Genomic DNA, 18,890 nt, shown 5'->3' on the forward strand with positions numbered 1-18,890 from the left:
AAGCATCCTGAAGGGTTATTATATTGCTTTATGATAATGAAAAATGGGGTTATATGTAAAATATGAACATATTTTGAAGACCTCAAGGGTGACCATGGTCAAGTTTATTAACCTGTTTTCTAATTTGTACGCAAACGTTCACACAGCCTAGCCCAATGTCAGGTTCACAGCAGAGTAGAAGGTGCTAGCTCTCGAGCTCAATGACTGCAGAAAAAGGACATCAGGGATTCTTCAGAAGCCAGCCATGAAATCCCTCACTGTGATTTGAGAGCACTATTATCAATTTCAACTTCAGAAATAAGGACCCAGTAAGATACCTGAAGACTCTCACGTTTCAGTAATGTCAACTGGATAAGAATTAAGAGACACGAAGTCACTGCCCCTCACAGTGGGCACCAAATAGAAAGAGGCAGGTCTTCTTTATCCCAAGCAAAAGCTTTGGCATCAACTTTCCCTTTCGTGGGCTCCATCTGTCTGCCTGGGCCTGGAATCACCCTGAACAAAAAGAGTAAGAACCACCTTCACTGGGAATGGAGTTGGAGGATCTCTTCACTGCGCTTGCACCTGGGGCAGGGCAGAATCCTGGACCTCTCGGGGGCGCAGCCCACCGCCCGTTGTCGGTTTGTTGGTGAAGGGGTGCCACTGGCCCTGTATGCTAGGGCTGTCCGTGTGGAAGGGCTTGCGGATGCGGATCACATCCAAGCCTGACTGGTTAGCCAGCTTTTGCACCAGCGTCGTGATCTCCTCGACCGACTTGCAGTGGATGCTCTCCTCGCGCACAGCCCCGTTAACTGGCAGAAGGGAGGTGGGGATAATCGGAAGCGGGCAGTCAGACGTTAGCCAAACCCTCCTTGAGGCCGCCCTCCAGCCACCGCCCGGCCCCACTCACGGTATTCGGCCACGACTCTGGGCACACAGCAGGGCCGCGGGTTCACGTATATTACGACACCTGGGTTCCGTCGGGCGAAGTTGGCCACCTCCTGTTCCACGTACTCCCTGAAGAACCCAAGAAGGGTGAGCACTGTGACCCCTGACCCGGGTGACCGCTGCCCGGAGTCGCACCCCCGCGCCCTTCCTCAGCTCACCTGGCGCCGCGGGACGAGGGCGAGTCCCGGCTGAGGCTGAAGCTAAGCCGCTGCAGCTGCTGCACGTAGCGACCCAGCCCGTTGTGGAGGACACTGGCCAGGAAGCGGCTCGGGGTCCCGCGCGCCGTCATGGCTCCAGCTCCCAGGCCGCCGAACGTAGCCTGGAAGCGATGGGGCGGGACTAACACCCACGTTTCCGGTTCCGGGGACACGGAGCCCAGGGGAGTTTTAATTCCGAGGTTTTGTTGTGTGGCGCGTGCGAGCAACCCACATTGCGAATGAAAAGACCTGAGACGAGAGTGGTGACACGGGTCCAGGGTCGGAGCGGCGGAGATCCTGCGGGTGGAGAAGAGGAAATCCGCGTGGGCGGGTGGAGAGGTGGTGCGGAGAGGGGCAGGAGCCGCTCAGTGGCGCGCTAGTCATGTCGTGTCCCCTTTGAGGAATGGAGCAGTGAAGAGGGCCACTAGTGGGCATCTAGAGCAGAGAAGCTACGGAAAGGACGCCGAAGGCTATAGAGATGAGGACGACAAGGAGACTCCGTGGAGCGCAGTAGTGGTGGAGAGATGATCTGAACAAACCATAATTAGTGAGGGCCTGCCATGGCAGAAGCTGTAAAGGACCATAGAGCTAGGAAGCCAGGCAGAACAGGTGTGAAAGGATCGTGTAGATGGGCTTGGATGGAAGTAGAAATGTAGAAGGGCTGAAGAGGATTCAGAGAGATGTTAATGAGGGAGAAATTTGAAAAACGAGAGAAACCATCAGAATGAGCTCTTAGTGCAGTGTGGAGGATCCCTAGGATCTGACCTAGTGAAGGCACCTGAACCAGGCACCTACAGCATTTCAAGTAGGGACTTCCTCCATTTGATTAGGAATGTGGGCCCTTCGAAGTGGGTATCCCCTTCGTAGCCTGCTGTCCCTGCGAGGGGAGTGGATGGGTCGAAGGGGCCTGCCTCGAACCTTGGTCCCAGGCCCTCCTCGCAGACGGTACAGAAAGGAGGCTCTCCCCGCCATGGAGGTACCAGTGTTGCCTGTAACTGCAGCTGAAATCCGCCAATATTTGCGGGCACATGGGATCCCCTTCCAGGATGGCCACAGCTGCCTGCGGGCACCCAGCCCCTTTCTGGGGGCCTCCCAACTCAAAGACCACACTGGTGATACCACTTCCTTTAGCCTCTTCATTAACAAGACCACAGGCCGCTTTCTCTGCATGACCAGCCTAGCAGAGGGGAGCTGGGAAGACTTCCAGGCCAGTGTGGAAGGACGTGGGGATGGAGATGGAGAGGGGATCCTGCTTAGTGAAGCCCCAGAAGCTGAGGACATTGAGGAGATCCGGAGGATCTGGGACCGGGCAGTACCTCTCTGGGAGCTGCCTGAGCTGGAGGAGGCCCAGCTGACGCGTGTGATGTTTGGCCTTACCAAAGTGACAGATGACACACTCAAGCGTTTCAGTGTGCGGTATCTGCGGCCTGCTCGAAGCCTTGTCTTCCCTTGGTTCTCCCCAGGAAGTCTGAGATTACGAGGCCTGAAGCTCCTACAGGCTAAAGGCCAGGGGGATGGAGTGCAGTATGTGGAGACCACCATACCCCGGCCTGGTGCCTACCACAATCTGTTTGGATTATCACTGATCAGTCGTCGAGATGCTGAGGTGGTGCTGACAAGTCGTGAGCTGGACAGCCTGGCCTTAAACCAATCCACAGGGCTGCCCACTCTTGCCCTTCCCCGGGGAACAGCCTGCTTACCACCTGCATTGCTCCCTTACCTCGAACAGTTCCGACGTATTGTGCTCTGGCTGGGGGATGACCTTCGGTCCTGGGAGGCTGCCAAGTTGTTTGCCCGAAAACTGAATCCCAAGCGATGCTCCTTGGTGCGGCCTGGGGACAAGCATCCCTGTCCCCTAGAGGCCCTGAACCGAGGCTTAAGTCTTTCTCGAATTCTGCGTTCTGCCCTGCCTGCTTGGCACAAGTCTATTGTGTCTTTCCGGCAGCTTCGGGAGGAAGTACTAGGAGAACTGTCAAATGTGGAGCAGGTAGCGGGTGTTCGCTGGAGCCGCTTCCCAGATCTCAATCGTCTCTTGAAGGGACATCGAAAGGGCGAGCTGACAGTCTTTACAGGTGACCCTTTGGGAAATCGCTGCTTGGGGTGGTGGCAGAGGATCAGCTGACAAAAGCATATGGGTTTGGGCCACTGTAAATGAAGAGGAGGCTTTCCCTCCCAACCTTGAGGCCCAGCTCCAGGTCTTGGTTTCAAGAGTAGGATTCTTCTCCCTCACCCAGGTCTGTGTTCACCCCACCCCCTGCAGGGCCAACAGGCAGTGGAAAGACAACATTCATCAGTGAGTATACCCTGGATTTATGTACCCAAGGGGTGAACACACTATGGGGCAGCTTTGAGATCAGCAACGTGAGACTAGCTCGGATCATGCTAACACAGTTCGCTTTGGGGCGGCTGGAAGACCAACTAGACAAATATGATGAGTGGGCCGACCAGTTTGAGGACCTGCCCCTCTATTTTATGACTTTCCATGGACAACAGAGCATCAGGTAAGATTTCTAAGCTTGTGGTTTTCAAAGGATGGGAGGGCAGGAGAACAGACCTCCGGTAAGAATTTTTAGGATACTGACTTTCTCCCTGGGATGGACTGAACACTACTTGTAATTGACTCCTGAATTCACTGCCTCTTTCTCTTCCTAGGACTATAATAGACACAATGCAACATGCAGTCTACGTCTATGACATTTGTCATGTGGTCATCGACAATCTGCAGTTCATGATGGGTCACGAGCAGCTGTCCACAGACAGGTGACATCCTCTTGTCCAGCTGGAATCCACTTGAACACAGATGCCTTCTCAGGCAGCTGGCCCTAGGCACACACACTATACCCTTGTTTTCTGACATGTGTGCAGACATATCCCACCCCCTGTGTATTTCTTTCTTTAAAGAGGTATGGGATGTGGCAGCAGGAAGTATGGACAGGGACCTAAGTGTGAGTCCTTGGGTAAAGGGAAGTAGAGTGGGGTTGTGTTGCTTTGTGGAGAGGTGAATGAATCAAGAGTATGTGTGTATTGTCCTTCTGTTTGTTTCTGATAACCTCTTGTTTTGTTCGGGTTGGGGCAGGATTGCAGCTCAAGACTATATAGTCGGGGCCTTTCGGAAGTTTGCAACAGACAGTTGCTGCCATGTGACACTGGTCATTCATCCCCGGAAGGAGGATGATGATAAGGAGCTGCAAACAGCATCCATTTTTGGCTCAGCCAAAGTAAGTGGCCTTTAGCGGAGCCCAAGCTTTGGAAAGTAGAGGGGGAAGGTGTAACCAGGGATAGACTTCAGTCAGCCTTAAATCATCTTGACTCTTCATCTGGAAGAGGCAGCTGAGGCCATGACATGAGAAATACAAAATTGTTGGTCCTTTGCCCTCCTTGACCCCCAGGAGCTCATATTCTCTAGTGGGGAAAACAATGAGACAGTGATTCAACTCAGTATGATAAAGCTATGATAGGCAGCACAGGTATTTGGGGAGCAAACAGAAAGACATCTGAGTCAACCAGGGGCATCTGGAGAGACTTCCTAGAGGAGGTGTCAGCAAAGGTTGGATTGAATTTTGGGCTTTTGGCTAAAAGTAGGTGTTTAATAACTAAATGGGAAGGACCATCCTGATCCTGGAGATTCCAGTGGTACACTGAATGCATCTTATATGCCAGGCCTGGGTTGGGCACAGACTGTGTACCATGATGGAACAAGCATGGAGCTCGGGAAGAGAATAACACAGAAGTGGAAAGATGGTGCCTTCTTTATTTATGGGATCAAAAATGGTCTCTCTGATGAAGTGTGACACTTAGACTAAGACCTCAGTGATCAGAAGCTGGGGTTGATTGGGGTGGTAAGCTGTGCAGAAGTGTTACAGGCAGTGGGAACAGCAGGTACAAAGTGGAGACGGCAGCAAGGTTGTTAAGGAACTGGAAAACTCAAGTGACCGCAGCATCACAGTCAATCGTTCAATGAGCTTTGATGAAAAGGGAAAGTACTTTTTCCTTTCCCCATTCTTACCACTTCTCCCTGCACCCTCAACCTTCCTTTCTGCTTCTCATATGTCTTTTCACTTCTCCTTTGTCCTTTGCCCTGTCCCTCAGGCAAGCCAGGAAGCGGACAATGTCCTGATCCTGCAGGACAGGAAGCTGGTAACTGGGCCAGGGAAACGACATCTGCAGGTATCCAAGAACCGTTTTGATGGGGACGTAGGTGTCTTCCCACTCGAGTTCAGCAAGAACTCTCTCACCTTCTCCATACCACCAAAGAGCAAGACCCGGCTCAAGAAAATCAAGGATGACAATGGACTAGTGGCCAAAAAGCCCTCTTCTGGCAAAAAGGGGGCTGTGTCCAAGAACTCTGAGACTTGCTCAAGTGAGGCCCCCAACCCTTACCAGCCAGACCCCTCCAAGCTTTCGAGGTGAAGGAGGTGCAGAGCTGGACCCTGGAACAAATCTGACAGGACAGGCTGGGGCATAGACTCTTTCTTGGCCATTGCTAGGACTGCCTCTGTCCTGTGGTGCTAAGCTACAGGCCCTTCTCAGTCCCAGGGGCCTGGCCCAGGGCAGGGTCCCATAGTGAGAGAATTCAATTTAGCAGATATTTGAGAACCTACTGTGTGCCTGGCTTTGTTCTTGGTCCTGGGAATATAGCACTGACGAGACAGATGAGGTCCCTGCTTCCACAGAAAATGCAATCTGATCGGACAAAATGACCTAATGGACAAATAAACACAAAACAATTGTAGATAGTGAAAAATAAAATAGTAATGTCATAGTGCTTACAGGCACTGTGATTAAGATCTGAAAAGGTGTCTCTGAGCAGAGGATATTTGAGCTGGGACCTAAAGAATGAGTATGGAGCTATGCAAACATCTGGAGAAAGAGGGATCCAAAAGGAAATACAGAGACCCTGATTTGGAAATGAGCAAGTTCAGAGCAATGTGGTCTGGTCCCCTGAACTTGAAGAATAGGGTACTTCTTGCCAAAATTCCAGCCTAGGCTTTCAGAGCTAAAGGGTGACATGGTGGGTACTAAGCTCCTCTGCTCCCCACTCTGGAGCCTGCTATGTGGTGGCACTCAATAATATCAGTAGATTCTGGTGCTTGGCCTTGTAATAAAGGTGGAAGCCTGGCCAGAGAGCCATGGAATGAGGTTATGATCCCACAGTGCCTGCCACTTAGACACTGATTGTATGGTATGCTGCCTCAGACCACTTTAGTGGATGCAGTCATAACTTTTTGTAGAGCCTTTCACAGTTTTACTGAAAAAAATATTTTTTTCCATTGCCTTTGTTTCTGTGCTTCTTCTTATTTGTCCACCAGATGTCTCCCAAGTCTGTAACTGGATTTTCTTCTCACTTTGAATTGGGAATGGGTGGGCCCCCTCGTGCACCCCCAGTCTTTGAGCTGTGTGTTCCCAAGGAAGCAGGAGCATTAAAGGGCCTTCACATAGACAAACCTTTACACACACCTCTTCTTGGCCTAGGGGAGACAGGATGGCGCCTCTTCAGACCTATGATCCCTAAGGATCTTCATGTGATCCCTGGCAGAGGTGTGGGTCACTGGGCCACATGCCTAGACTCTGCTTAACCAGCTGTCCCTCTGTGATATGAGCTACTCACTGACCTCTCAATGTGGACTCAGGCTCAGCATATTCTTATGTGGCCCCCATCCATTTCCACCTTCCTGTACCTTCCCTGTGTTCTTATGTTAGTGTGTGTCAGAACTCTTGGGGCTCTTGTTTGAAAAAGCAAAAACCTAGGCCTTTCTCTTGCCCCAGCCCTCACACACACACAGATATTTCTAATTTCAGATGTTGGAGGAGAGGTACAGGATTCCTTGTTTTTAATAAGCCCTGAAGGAGATGGAAAAATAACTTGTCCAGAGACCCTGTAAGAAATGTACGTAAATGATGACACTCCTCTGATATCCTAAAGTCCCAGCTGCCTTTAGATTTGTCTGCAAGTGTGGTGAAAATGCAAAATGTTCTGAGGGGACTGGGGAGAAATCTCATGAGGTTGGGGGCTTGGTTCCTTCCTCCGAAGAAGGGCTGCCTTATCAGGGTCTCCCTGTCAACCTAAGAAGCGGCTTCTGAGACCCTGTAGAAGGGTCTGGGGTCTCTGTTCTTTTATGTGTGAGAACTATGGCTACAATTGTCTCCTGAAACAGACCTGCAGCAAAGCTGTTTGTGGGGGAAGAACCTGGGGGGAGGAAAGAGAGCTCCTCCAGGGCCTCCCTTCTTGGGGGTCTCTCCCAGACTGGCTGGAGCCAAGCCTCCTAATCCTGCAGTAATCATTCCCAGCCGCTGGCTGGTCTAGGCCTCATCCAAGGTCTCTAACACTGAATGTCAGCCATGCCTCCCAGATGCACAGCACCAGGTCAGTCCTGCCTATAAGAATGAAGGTTCCAAATTCAGGTCTCCCTAGAATGCCACGTGTGTTCTAGGAAATCCTTTGTTGGGGGGGTGGTGTCCATTAGGGGAACTTTGTGAGGTCTCTGTGAATTGGGGATAGAGGACTTGCCTGTTTGTCTTGCTCCACCCTACTAGCAGACACCTCCACACAGCACAAACCAGAATGATGGGGAGGGAGGGGAAGCTAATGCTCCCCCAGCCCCACACCTTACACAAACATTCCATTCCACACCTGTCAAACTCCTCACATCAAGGTGAGCCCAAAATGTGTTCAGGAGTTCCTGGAGACTAGAAAGCAGTGGGGAATCCCAGGGAGCCACTGTCCCTGTACCCAGGGAGAGTGCAATGAAGCAAAGTACTCTGCCAATGTCCAATTCGATATAAGGGCCTGGCCAACCAAGTAGAGTCTAGCTGGATCTGCAGCCTTTCCTCAGACTGAGTATCACACCTGGCTGTGAAGGAGCTGCTTTGGTCCTCCAGCAGCTTTACTCTAAATGGGTTTGAGAAGGGACTAAATTCCATGAACTGCTGCCCAAGTACTAAGGCTGCAAATATGGCCCAGATACCTGTAGACATCACAGTCTACCTTCCCACAGGCTGCCTTAGGTGCCATGGAGGGAGGGAGCCCTAGGTGCCTCCCTGCAATACAGGCCAACTTCCTGTTTGTGCCTGTGGGTGGAACTTTATGAGTTTAAGAGAAGCCAGACTATGCTCTGTACAGGGCCCAGAACTGGCAGGCTTGCTCACCTGGGCAGACACCTACTCCAAGGGGGAGAGAGGTGCTGGTTCAGCTTGGGCAGCCCAACCCGAGGTGTGGGGGTAGGAGGGATGGGTCTGTTTTGGTGAAACATGAGCCTTCTTTGTCTGCTTCTTAGGGGGTTTTCCTGTGTCTGGGGAGTGGGCCGAGAGTGGACCAATTTTGGCTCCCAGCAGAGCAGGAATTGGTGGCAGGAAAGCCCTATAGCCAGCTTGATTAGGTCAGCTAGGTAGGCAGTTTAGTTCTGGATCATGTGCCGCTTACCTCTTCCCCAGGTTGAAAGCCAAATCCAGTAAGCTGTGAAGTCAGAGGCCAGAGAGCAGCCTCCGACCACCGTAGAGTTACTGCTGGGCTGGGTACTTGGTCGGCTATTGAGGGGGGTGCAGAGCAGACCACTCCCTTCCTTGGGTCTGGGGCGCGGCCTTAGCAGCCCCGCCCCGCTCCACCAGGCCGGACCTGGCGGGCGCCCGGAGCGGGGAGCTGCATTGAGAGCCGGCGGATTCGCAGCAAGGAGGTCCCCGCGCTGGAGCAGGAGCCTGACGGGAGCTGGAGCGGCGGCGCAGGTGGCACTGGGTGAGTGGTAGGACTGCGGAGGTGTAGGAACTCGCGCCTCGCGTACATCCCCGCTCCGGAGTAAACTTTCCCGTCTGGCGAAGCAGGGTGTTGGGATGTGGAGGGGGAAATCCCCACGCCGGGGCGCAGGCGAAGTGTCTGAACAGGGAACCGACACGGAAATTCACACGGAAAGGCCCACACACGCGTGCACACAGACCCACGTACGCACTTGGGGCACACAAACACACGTGCACTCAGGAAAGGGCGCGCCCAGTGGGTTACTCTTACAGTCTTGGAGCAGCGCCACTGGCCCGCGCGGACCCCAGCAGGCAGGGAGCTCTGCTGTCGCGTAATTGCCCAGGGTAGGAGAAAAGGGCCAAACGGTGATCACCATCACCGACAGGGGCGGGTGGTGTGGGACACCTCCTGCGGTTCCTGCTTCCCCGCCGCCTGCAGGTGAAGGTTAAGGCGTAAACAGGCGCCGAGCACGTGATCACTTCACAGACAGGTGGGCTGTGCTTCCCCCCACCCCAGCATCAGGACGAGGATTTCCCTCCCCAGTACAGGGCAAGTTTTTGGGGTCGTTGGCTGGGCTGTATTCCATTCCCTGCCTAGAGAGGTGATAAGCCCTCCTCCAGAAATGGGAGCACAACGCCCCCTGGAGTCCGGGTAGCGCAGGAGGACGGGAGACTGTTGGACTCGGGTGCGGTTACCTGTACTCCTCGCCTTCCTTCTCGAGAACACATTCATGGTGCCTTCATCCCTGAAGATATCGGAGGGGGGCGCTATTCTTGGTTGAAGTGGACAGCAGGCCTCCCCCTCCCCCTCCCCGCCCCATACCTCCGGCCTGGGGAGCTGCTGCCCCAACACCCGTCGGTCCCCTGCCTACTAAGACCCCTCCTTGCAGAATTGGGAACTCCTCCCCCAAAGGTAGGATCAGAAATCCCACTCACAGTAGAGTGGCAGTCCCTCTCCCTCAGAGAATGCGGCTGCATAACCCTCCCCTCAGTACTGGTGTGGGCCTATATCCCTCAGGTAGAGGAAGGAACGAGTGCCCCCCCCCCCCCCCCCGCATGAAGGAGTGGGCAGAGGCAGTCAGCCTCCCTCCCCGCCCCACCCCCACCCCTACACACACGCTGAGCCCAGCTGCTGCTGTAGCTTTCTGGGCAGGCTGCCAGAAAGGGGAGGAGGCTCCTGGTACCCCAGGAGGCTGGGATCAGGGCAAGGCCAGAGGAGGGGGTCTCTATTTGAGAGAGGGGCTTCGTCTTTTCTGATGAGGCTGAGGGTCTCGGGTGAGCTTGAGGGTGGCTGGGCTATGTTTCCCTTTCCAGGGAAAAAGAAAGAAAAACAACCCTTTCCATAGAGCTAAAAATAGAGCTGAGAGCGGTCCAGGGCTGTGGCCTGGAAGGGGGCGGGGGCGGGGGGGGGGAATATTCCTTCCTGGGGCAGAGGAGCTCTGGCCGGCCTGGCCCTGGTTGCAGAGAGAGGGTGTAGGTTATGGGGTGCTGGCATCAGCTGACCTGACCAGGTCACAGAGACCCCTACAGGAAAGTATGTGTGGTAGAATGAGAAATATGGGTACATGTAAGAAGTTATGGCTGAATAAGACGGTCAGTGTGGAAGATACTTGGGAGAGTGTTTAAGATTGTGACTGGGTGCGACGGAGTACGAGTGGTGAAAGCCTGTGCACAAGCAGCTGTGTGACTCCGAGTGTGTCTCTGTGTGAGCTGGCCTGAAAGATTACGGAAAGAAGAACATGGAGCCACATGATGAATGAGGCTCTGACTTATGGCTGTGTGAGACTGAAGGTGGGAAAGGCCGTGTGGGTATTAAGGTTGTTCTTTGCCAGAGGGTGGGAATATTCATGACTCCGAGAAGACAGTGTAATATTGTCTGCTGTGAGGCTGGTGTGGGTTTAACATGCTCCCCCCAGTGATTGTTTGAAGGGCCAGAAGCTGCTTCTCCGAGCAGGGACCTGTCTCCTAGCAAATGACTCTGAGGGAAGGCTGAGGAGCACAGAGCCGCCACTGGGGCAGGCCTGGGCTCACGGAGAAGAGGATACATGGCTGTGGAGTAGGGTAGCGTCCCCCCCAACCCCCCCCCCTCCCCGTTGAGGTCGGGGGACGGGGTTACTGGGTGTGTATTCCAAATATTCCACCAGGTGGCGCCGCCTCCGCAAATCCAAGTGAGTGGCCACCTAGCCGCTGGGGGTGGGGCAGGTACCCACAGAGCCTCGGCCCCTGGTTTGTTCTGGGGCGCAGGGCCCGGGCCACTGGAGAGAGTGGGTGGCAGCTGACCCTCGGCCTCCCACTCTGGACTCCGAAGTCGCAGAGTGTGTCTGGGACGGGCAGGCTTCGACTAGAGGAGCGGAGGGGGCAGGGCGGCCGCCACGGCGTCTGGCCCTTTGTGCTTAAACAATGACCAGCTGCCGCTGGCCCCGGGGCCTGGGTTGGGGTTGAGGGTGACCCACCGCGGCCGCCGCCAACGCCGTACCAAGTCCCGAGCCGACCAATCTCCCAGACACACAACCACCCGGCCTGGGAGGGAGAGGTCCTGAGTCCCGCTGTACAGCCCCCGCGGGTGCCCAGCCGGACACGCGTGACGCGGAGTGTTGGCGCGTGGCCGCGCCCCGGGGGCGGGGACACCCCTGGGACCCCTCCCCCGCGCTGCACCGCCCCCTCAGGTCGGGCGGGGGCTGCCCTGCGGGGGGCGCCGCGGAGGCGGGGCCGGGTCCGGCCGGGCGGCTCCGAGTGGCCGCGCGCGGGCTGAAGCCGGGCGGCTGGCTGGTGGAGCGCGGGGGGCGGCCCGGGGCTGAGCATGGAGCAGAGCGGCGGAGGTGAGGGGGGCTGGGGTGGGGAGGCGACCCAGGGGCACCCCTAACTTCTGCGCGGCGGAGGACCAGTGGGGAGGGGGCATTCCACACTGCCCCCACTTTATGGAAGCGGCGGCGGCGGTGGGGGGGTCTGGAGGGTGGAATGGAGGCTCCCGGCTTCCTGTTGCGGATGGGAACTCGTGATCCCAGACTCCAGCCTACTTAACTGGTCCTTGGAATGTGGTGAGGGGAGACTTTCTTTCCCCAACTCTTGAGCCCCCAAAACAGGTCTGTGGGCCTTCGGACCTTGGCCAGACCTCTCTCGGGCCCTGGCTCATCCCTGCCCTCTGCTCTCTCCAGCCCAGTAAGGTGGGTTGCTGTGCCAGAGGGGTCACTCAACGAGTGCTGGGGAGAGTGGGGGTTCCCATTCTTACAGCAAAAGACGCATTTCTCAAAATGGAGCCTCCACTTGCCCCTCCTTCTCTCTCAGGCTCCAAGAGCAGGAGTCAGGCTGGCCAGGCCTGGCTTTCCAGACGCCTGGTTCCAGCTCCAGTTCCCTGGGTGTCTGGTTCACAGGGCCCAGCTTGATGTCTCTTCTGGGTTTAGGGGCCCCTGGCTCCATGGGGTTCAAGGCCCCAGGTTCACTGGGTCTGCCTGTCTCCTTGTCTACCTGACACCCTGGGGCCTCTTGAGTCTTTGTCTATTGGGTCCCTGTCTCTCTTGAGTCTGTCTCCTCCCCTCAGTTTTCACTTTCTCTGTGCTCACTGAAGTGGGGAAATGCAGACAGAAGTGCCAGCCCTCACTGCCCCCTAAGAAGCCCCTTCCTCACTGTTTTCTTCATTCTCTGGTGTGGTCTGGGAGAGGGCAGAGGAGGGGCTATTCCACCCACTTTGCTCAGAGCTGGCACTTGTGTGACACTGCTCACCCCTACCCCCAGCTCCCAGTTCCTCCTGCCTCAGTCCTGGACATCTTCCTGGGTCTTAGGATCTTTTGACTTGAGTGGGGAGGTGGGGTGGACTTAATGGAACACAAGCAAGAAAGAAGGGGCTGATCAGGCAAAGGAGTCAGATAATGTCTCTTTTCCCACACTCCAGTGAGTGACAAAAATCAAGCTTCCACTCACCCAGCTGGCCCTGCATGCTGCTCAGGCTCCCACCCTCTTACACATGCTCCTATTCTCACACACTCCTCAATATACACTTGTACACACTCGCTTTCCTGTTCACACACTTCTATAAAATACATGTGAGTCTATACATAAACTCAGGTATATGAGTAGACATTTATCCAAACATATTCTCATATAATCACTCATACAACACAAATTCACTTATTACCTTTGCATTTGTAACTTTCACATGCTTTTTTAAGAGTGACCTCCTAAATATTTACACACACACTCTTGTAAGATATACCCCATATGAATTCACATGTATAGTCATGCATGTATGAATATATCCAAACATACCTACTCACATAATACTCATGGTGTTGTTACACACAGTTTCATATACACAGTGCTCATTTTCATGCTGTGCATACAGTTCCACACACACATATAAATAAACGCATCCACTTCAGCTCCTACGCAATTCTCTGTCCACTTCTTGGCCTCCTTACTCTGCATGATGACTTCAGCAGATGCCTGAGTCCTGGTCTTCCCCTGATGGAGGGAGTTCCGGGTGGAGACTTGCTGTCCCCTTCCAGGAAGGAGGAGGGCCTAGGGAGGTGGAGCCCTGGGCTCCAGGGAAGTGAGATCTTGAAGAAGCTGCCAGGGGTGATGGTAGGGCTTCTCTCCTTATCGCCTTGGGATTACGCTAGGGAACATCTGAAGCTGGAAAGTTTCATAGAAGTTGGCAGTAGGCCTATGTAGGTTCCTTTAGGCCCAACTGAGTGGGTATGGGGAGGCTAGAAGTTGTGATGGCAGTAAGCGTGAGCCTGCATGTAGTCAGGAGACCCCAGAGGGCACCTGTGGGCTCCCTAAGAGCTCCGAGTTTCTTGTTTGGCCAGCTCCACCCTTGCCGCCACTCTGTCTGGGAGAAACTGAGGCCCAGCTGGGGGAGCCTGGGCACAGCCTGGCCTTGGCTCTTTGTTCCCTAATTACCATCTGAGTTGCTGACTTCGTCCCTGAGGTTGCTTCTACCCAAACTGCCCTCTAATGAGGCCACCTGTCCCGGGGGACCAGGGACCTGTGCTGGGAGCTGGTAGATGAGGCTCCCTCCTTAATTTGGGTCCTGGCTTCTGTGGGGGATGCAATTTGGGGCTGGGCCCTTCATAACCACCAGACCTCCCCTCCCCTCGTCATCCCTGCTCAGTAGATTCAGTCCTCTGCCCTGGTCAGACCCAAGCTGGTCAGTGGTCTGGAGCCCAGGGAGAATCCAGGTTCATGCCAGTGCTCAGAGGGGGAGCTTTGGGGGCATCAGGGCTTGTTATCAGTGTCAAGGGGCTGTTTGGCCTGGGCTCAGAGGTCAGGAGAGGGACTTGGGGCCTTGTATAGGAAAGGGGATCAAGGTGGAGGGACTCTGACAGCATTGCCCTGCTCACAGGTTCCCCTGGAGGCCCCCGGCCAGGCCAGAGCTTCTGCCACCATGGCCATCGTGCAGACTCTGCCAGTGCCACTGGAGCCTGCTCCTGAGACCGCTGCCCCACAAGCTGCAGCCATGGGCAGTGTAAGCAGCCTCATCTCAGGCCGGCCCTGCCCCGGGGGGCCGGCTCCTTCTCGCCACCATGGCCCCCCTGGGCCCACCTTCTTCCGCCAGCAGGATGGGCTGCTGCGGGGTGGCTATGAAGCACAGGAGCCGCTGTGCCCAGCTGTGCCCCCCAGGAAGACCGTGCCTGGCACTACTTTCACCTACATCAATGAGGACTTCCGGACAGAGTCACCCTCCAGCCCCAGCAGCGACATCGAGGATGCCCGAGAGCAACGGGCACGAAATGCCCACCTGCGCGGCCCCCCACCGAAACTCATTCCTGTCTCCGGAAAGCTCGAGAAGGTGAGGACCAGCCCTTCCTTTTGGGCATGGGTGGAATCAGGAGCCCCCCGGAGAAGCTGGAGGAATTTGAAGGCCTATTTAGAGAAAGAAGTGTGAGCTCCAGATTCATTAGACCTGAGTTCCAATCCCAGTTCTTTCTCATTCTGGCTATATGATCTCAAAGAAGTCACTTAACGTTCCTGAGCCTTTTTCCATATCCGTGAAATGGGGGTGATAGGTCAGCTCTTACAAGTGTGTTGTGCAAATTAAATAATACATGTAAAGTTCTTAGCCTAGTGATTGGTATAGTCTATGTATCAATAAATGCTCGCTACTTGAAAATACTGTTGTTATACAACAGCAATGTGTTTGACTTAGAGCAAGGCATTTAATTCCACTGAGCCTCAGTTTCTTTATCTGTAATATGGGAATAGTCATAATATTTTTGTCCATAATGTTGTAATGAATAGAGATTAACCTTTTAAATTACTTGACATAAAGGTGACATTCAGGAGACCCTCAGTTAGTGACACCAATTGTTATTAATACATCGGGATGGGAGACTCCAGATGGGAAGACAGGGAGTGTGATAAGGGCTTTGAAAGATTGGGCAGCTCATCCCCAGTGTCACATGGCACCTCATTTCAGAATATGGAGAAAATCCTGATCCGCCCAACAGCCTTCAAGCCAGTGCTGCCCAAACCTCGAGGGGCACCATCTCTCCCCAGCTTCCTGGGTCCTCGGGCCACCGGACTGTCTGGGAGCCAGGGCAGCCTAACACAGCTATTTGGGGGCCCTGCTTCTTCCTCCTCTTCCTCCTCCTCCTCAGCTGCCGACAAACCTTTGGCACTGAGTGGTTGGGCCAGTGGCTGCCCATCAGGGACGCTGTCTGACTCCGGCCGAAACTCACTGTCCAGCCTGCCCACTTACAGCACTGGGGGAGCGGAGCCAGCCACCAACTCCCCAGGTGGGCACCTGCCCTCCCATGGCCCTGGGCGGGGGGCACTTCCAGGGGCAGCCCGAGGAGCCCCTACTGGGCCCTCCCACTCGGACAGTGGCCGATCTTCCTCCAGCAAGAGCACAGGCTCCCTGGGGGGCCGCGTGGCTGGAGGCCTCTTGGGCAGTGGTCCTCGGGCCTCCCCTGACAGCAGCTCCTGTGGGGAGCGCTCCCCACCACCACCACCACCCCCTCCACCCCCTTCGGATGAGGCCCTGCTGCACTGTGTCCTGGAAGGGAAGCTCCGCGACCGTGAGGCAGAGCTGCAGCAGCTGCGGGACAGTCTGGACGAGAGCGAGGTGACCGTGTGCCAGGTGTGATCAGTGGCAATAATGGGGGTGGCATGGCAGGATATCCAGAGGTGCTGGGTATCCAAGGAGCATTTCCCTTTATTCCAGGGTGGGGGCAAGTGGTGGGCAGTGGCACTTGTGACCCCATTCCAACACGGCTGTCTGGCTTAACTACAGAGTAGTGAGGATTCAAACCTACTGCCATTTACTTATTCATAGGAAGCCTCAGTTTCCTCATCTGTAAATGGGGATATTTTAGTTCTCTTAGAGTTATGCAGATTAAATAAGGCAAAGTGTGTAAAGTGTTTAGAATAATGCCCAGCACCTAAGAAGTGCTACATAAGTATTTGCTATTATTATTGTTTTTATTATCATAAAAGTAGTTGTTACTATTGTCATATTGTTATCACTGTTTAGTGGAATTTAGCTGCCTAGTGGGCCACCAGAGTAGTCAGTGATTATAGGCAGCTAGGGCTCAAGGTTAGAGGGAGCTGCCAGGACCCAAGTTTGCCTTTTCTCCCATAGGTGTACGAGGATCGGCAGTGCCACTGGCAGCGGGAGCGTGAGGCCCTACGAGAGGATGGTGCAGCCCAGGCCCAGCGGGCCCAGCGGGCCCAGCAGCTGCTACAGCTGCAGGTGTTCCAGCTACAGCAGGAGAAGCGGCAGCTGCAGGATGACTTTGCGCAGCTGCTACAGGAACGTGAACAGCTGGAGCGGCGCTGTGCCACCTTTGAGCGAGAGCAGCGGGAGCTCGGGCCACGGCTCGAGGAGACCAAGTGGGAGGTGGGTCAGACCAGGAGGGGTGAGGAGCAGGGTCCTACAAGGAACCCCTAGAAAGAGGAGCCCAGCCACAGCCCCTGAGCCTGCCACCCCCCAGAGGTCCTCTCCTTTCTCACTTTTGTGAAATGGGGATCCCCCTCTGACCTCCCTTTCTGGGATGGGGCCTCCTTGTACCTTCATGTTTGGTCTCATTAGTCTGGTCTAGTGCCCAAAGCTGCACTGCCTTCTAGTCCATAATAAGAATGTAGTGCTTGCTGTGTACCAGGCACTGTTCTAGGCATATTGCATAGACTGTGTCATCTTCATTATCAGCCCTATGAGGTGTGGGTACTGTTAATACCCCCATTTTAGAGATGCAGAAACTGAGGCCCAGAAAGGCTGGAGCCCAAAATTATACCCAGTCTATGGCAGAGTTGAGATTTGAGCCCAGGCAGTCTGACTCCATTGTTTATGCTTTTAACCAAAACACTGTAGTACCTCCCAACTGGAAATGTGGGCATTACCCTCAGTTGCCTCCACCCCTGAAAAACCTGCCATCACCCAGTCCCCAGAGCTCTGGGGTTTAAAGACAACACTTTGAAGGAAAAAGATCTGGGTCTGTATTCCACTTTAGCCACTAACTAGCTGTACGACCTTGGACATGTCACTAGGCTCTGTTTCCATCTGTAAAATGGGTATAAGGATCAAACTTCCTCTCTACCAAATGTCCAGCATGATGTCAGGGCCTGAGCTCCTGGGGGGACCCTTCTCACCATCCTTCCCTCCCACCACCAGGTGTGCCAGAAGTCAGGCGAGATCTCCCTGCTGAAGCAGCAACTGAAGGAGTCTCAGGCAGAGCTGGTGCAGAAAGGGAGTGAGCTGGTGGCCCTGCGGGTGGCCCTGCGAGAGGCACGGGCAGCACTGCGGGTCAGTGAGGGCTGGGCACGGGGTCTCCAGGAGGCGGCCCGAGCACGGGAGCTGGAGCTGGAGGCCTGTTCCCAGGAGCTGCAGCGGCACCGCCAGGAGGCTGAGCGGCTGCGCGAGAAAGCTGGGCAATTGGACACCGAGGCAGCTGTACTCCGGGAACCTCCTGTGCCACCTGCTGCTGCTGACCCATTCCTCCTGGCAGAGAGTGATGAGGCCAAGGCACAGCGTGTGGCAGCTGGGGTTGGAGGCAGCCTGCGGGCCCAGGTGGAGCGGCTGCGGGCTGAGCTGCAGCAGGAGCGGCGGCGGGGTGAGGAGCAGAGGGACAGTTTCGAGGGGGAACGGCTGGCCTGGCAGGCAGAGAAGGAGCAGGTGATCCGCTACCAAAAGCAGCTGCAGCACAACTACATCCAGATGTACCGGCGGAACCGGCAGCTAGAGCAGGAGCTGCAGCAGCTCAGCCTGGAGCTGGAGGCCCGGGAGCTTGCCGACCTGGGCCTGGCCGAGCCAGCCCCCTGCATCTGCTTAGAGGAGATCACTGCCACTGAAATCTAGGGCCCTTGGTGTCCCAGCTCTACAGGGAGCTCTGCTGAAAGGGAACAGTGGCCTCAGGTCCACTAAGGTCCCCAGAGCCACTTGTCCCGTGGGATCCAGAACTCTGGGCTTCTGTCAAGAACCCAGGGCTGCCCTATGACTTGCTCCCCTTGGAGGTTCCTGTGTTCACTGTCACCCAGAGGCTCCTACTCACTCGACCTGTTTCACTCCCCACCTGTTGCCAGTGCCACTCTGCCAAGCCCATTCACCCCAGATGCTCAACCAGGTCAACCAGCCAGGGGTCTGGGGAGAGGGAGGGGTTACCCCCTTATCTCCACACTCTCCCCCCCATTCCAAAGCCAGAGAGAGCCAGGCAGCACCAGCTGCTCCAGATGTGCCTGCCCCCACCCTGTTGGGGGACAGGGCTGGGACTGGGGTCTGATCCCCAGCATCCTGCTCTGCAGCCTCTTCCCAGTGGTGAGGGGGCTGTAGTCAGACCAAAGGAAAAACTCAGAAATGTCTTGTTTAATGTGACCAAGTGGCCCCTTCCCACACCCTGTTTTGTGGCCTCATTTTCACTATTGTATTTTTCACACTGTAAATTTCTTGTACAAACCCAAAGAAAAAGATTAAAAAATTTTTGTTTTTAAAAAGTGAGTGTGCTGGATAAAGATTATAGGAATCCTCCCCCACCCCCTCTTTATCTGCTGGCTATTCCCCTACCCCTTATAGAGGTCTTAGGGGGAGAAAGGAAGACGGGGAAAGAA

General features: G+C 54.9%; 3 protein-coding genes and 1 long non-coding RNA gene across 7 annotated transcripts; 2 read left to right on the plus strand and 2 right to left on the minus strand.

The window, feature by feature from the left end:
• Positions 1-89: 89 nt before the first annotated feature.
• MRPL43 (mitochondrial ribosomal protein L43) lies at positions 90-1,281 on the minus strand. The gene is made up of 3 exons (XM_090278422.1): positions 1,086-1,281; positions 890-996; positions 90-791 (listed from the first exon to the last, which is right to left on the minus strand). The coding sequence occupies exons 1-3, from the start codon at positions 1,214-1,216 to the stop codon at positions 550-552; spliced, it is 480 nt and encodes a 159-aa protein (XP_090134548.1). The 5' UTR covers positions 1,217-1,281; the 3' UTR covers positions 90-549.
• TWNK (twinkle mtDNA helicase) lies at positions 836-6,399 on the plus strand. The gene is made up of 5 exons (XM_090278421.1): positions 836-3,196; positions 3,385-3,625; positions 3,777-3,884; positions 4,201-4,342; positions 5,214-6,399. Exons 1-5 carry the CDS (start codon positions 1,957-1,959, stop codon positions 5,532-5,534), a joined length of 2,052 nt encoding a protein of 683 aa, XP_090134547.1. The 5' UTR covers positions 836-1,956; the 3' UTR covers positions 5,535-6,399.
• A 1,850-nt stretch (positions 6,400-8,249) lies between these two features.
• Positions 8,250-18,776, plus strand: LZTS2 (leucine zipper tumor suppressor 2). Of its 4 annotated transcripts, none has more exons than XM_090278425.1 (5): positions 8,250-8,853; positions 14,194-14,640; positions 15,268-15,930; positions 16,432-16,689; positions 17,461-18,776. In XM_090278425.1, exons 2-5 carry the CDS (start codon positions 14,236-14,238, stop codon positions 18,142-18,144), a joined length of 2,010 nt encoding a protein of 669 aa, XP_090134551.1. In that variant the 5' UTR covers positions 8,250-8,853; positions 14,194-14,235; the 3' UTR covers positions 18,145-18,776. The 4 variants fall into 4 exon arrangements, with proteins under 4 accessions (XP_090134551.1, XP_090134549.1, XP_090134553.1 ...); XM_090278423.1 differs by lacking the exon at positions 8,250-8,853 and adding an exon at positions 11,569-11,671; XM_090278427.1 differs by lacking the exons at positions 8,250-8,853; positions 15,268-15,930 and adding an exon at positions 11,569-11,671.
• LOC150010515 (uncharacterized) lies at positions 8,507-9,852 on the minus strand. The gene is made up of 4 exons (XR_016511244.1): positions 9,789-9,852; positions 9,549-9,598; positions 9,124-9,285; positions 8,507-8,991 (listed from the first exon to the last, which is right to left on the minus strand). It is a non-coding gene; the product is annotated as an uncharacterized LOC150010515 (long non-coding RNA).
• Positions 18,777-18,890: the final 114 nt, after the last annotated feature.

The sequence above is a fragment of the Furipterus horrens genome, unplaced genomic scaffold, assembly GCF_987537825.1.
Source record: "Furipterus horrens unplaced genomic scaffold, mFurHor1.1.pri manual_scaffold_5, whole genome shotgun sequence".
Classification (NCBI taxonomy): domain Eukaryota; kingdom Metazoa; phylum Chordata; class Mammalia; order Chiroptera; family Furipteridae; genus Furipterus; species Furipterus horrens.